Source organism: Aplysia californica, unplaced genomic scaffold, assembly GCF_000002075.1.
Source record: "Aplysia californica isolate F4 #8 unplaced genomic scaffold, AplCal3.0 scaffold00747, whole genome shotgun sequence".
NCBI classification, from domain to species: Eukaryota; Metazoa; Mollusca; class Gastropoda; order Aplysiida; family Aplysiidae; genus Aplysia; species Aplysia californica.
The window spans coordinates 270,419-271,973 of NW_004798017.1; the positions used below are offsets into that span (position 1 = coordinate 270,419).

Sequence of the window (1,555 nt, forward strand, 5' to 3'; positions counted from 1 at the left end):
CCCGGACAAATGGGACCGCAAGGCCCTGGGCAGATGGGACCTCAAGGCCATGGACAAATGGGACCTCAGGGACCCGGACAAATGGGACCCCCTGGAGGTTCCAACCAGATGGGACCTCAAGGCCATGGACAAATGGGACCTCAGGGACCCGGACAAATGGGACCTCAAGGCCCTGGGCAGATGGGACCCCCAGGAGGTACTGGTCAGATGGGACCTCAAGGGTCCGGTCAAATGGGACCTCAAGGACCTGGGCAAATGGGACCCCCAGGGGGTACCGGTCAGATGGGACCTCAAGGGTCAGGTCAAATGGGACCTCAAGGACCTGGGCAAATGGGGCCACAGGGAGGTTCCGGCAACCAGATGGGACCCCCTGGGCCCAACCAGATGGGACAGCCTGGGTCGCAGCCGATGGGTGGGGCCGGTCCCCAGCAGATGGGTCAGCGAGGTCCGGCCATGAACACGAATCAGCCGGGACAGCAGCCCATGGGACCCGGTCACTTCCAAGGTCAAGGTCAAGGTCACCCGCCCAGAGGGGGTGAGTCGGCTTCTGAGCTGTGTGGGTGTTGTGTTTGTGTGTGTGTGTGTTTGTTTGTGCTTATCTATAAAAGCGTTATACGTGTGTGTGTTGTGTTTGTCAGTGTGTGTGTGTTTGTCTGTGTGTGTGTGTTGTGTTTGTCGGTGTGCATTTATCTGTTTGGGCTTATCTAGGAGCGTTGCATGTGTGTGTGTGTTTGTCTGTCTGTGTGTGTTTGTCTGTGTGCACTTGTTTACATATATGCATTTATTTGTGTGATTTTTTTACCTGTGTGGGCTTATCTGTGAGCGTTTCTCTGTGTGTGTGTGTGTATTTGTGTGCGTTTGTCTTGTGTGTATGTATGTGAGCCTATTCCTAATATGAAAACTCTGTGAGCCCTTATTCTTTATATTCCACCCTTGTTCTCATTTTTCAACCCTTGTTTGTGGGCGGTTGGTGGGTGCTCTGGTGTGGTTTGCTCCTCTTTTGCTATAAAAACCTATCTCCCCTCCTTTTTTGTGTTTGTGACTCTCTTGTGACACCTCTAATCTTCGGCACTTATAGGACCTCATTGTGTTGTAAGTGCCGTAAAACTCTTACTAAAACTAAACTACCCTTGTTTTGTGTTTTTCAACCGGTATTCCGTGTTTTTGAACTCGTGTTCCATGTTTTTCAAACCATGTTTTTTGTTTGTTTTTCATTTTCCCAGATGGCTCAAGCAACATGGACAGAGATGAGAGGTTCCCTAACAGAGGTACGTTCTGCACGCAAGAAATGACAGTGCTCTCATCTAATCTTCAGCCCTTTCTTGACCTTTTTGTGTTGCCAGTGCCGTAAAACTCTTACTAAAACTATTGAACTAAAGCCTTTTATAAGATTTGAAACCCCACGGCCTTTGGCACCTAAGATGAAAATCTGTTTCGACTTTCATGGGTAGGGGTACCACTACCATATGTAAATCTTTCACTGGTTAGCTGCCTAGTGGTTAGGCTCTCGGACTCGCAACCGTAAGGTCGTGGGTTCGAATCCCGTCAGGGGCCC

At 49.8% G+C, this 1,555-nt stretch overlaps 1 protein-coding gene across 1 annotated transcript in view; it reads left to right on the plus strand.

Moving 5' to 3' along the window:
* The window catches only part of LOC101849161 (pre-mRNA 3' end processing protein WDR33), a gene marked incomplete at its 3' end in the record, with an annotated part of 29,364 nt that extends 28,096 nt beyond the window's left edge, over positions 1–1,268 (plus strand). Inside the window, 2 exon segments of the mRNA XM_005109076.2 lie at positions 1–535; positions 1,224–1,268. Of these exon segments, the coding sequence (XP_005109133.2) occupies positions 1–535; positions 1,224–1,268 (580 nt within the window).
* Positions 1,269–1,555: the final 287 nt, after the last annotated feature.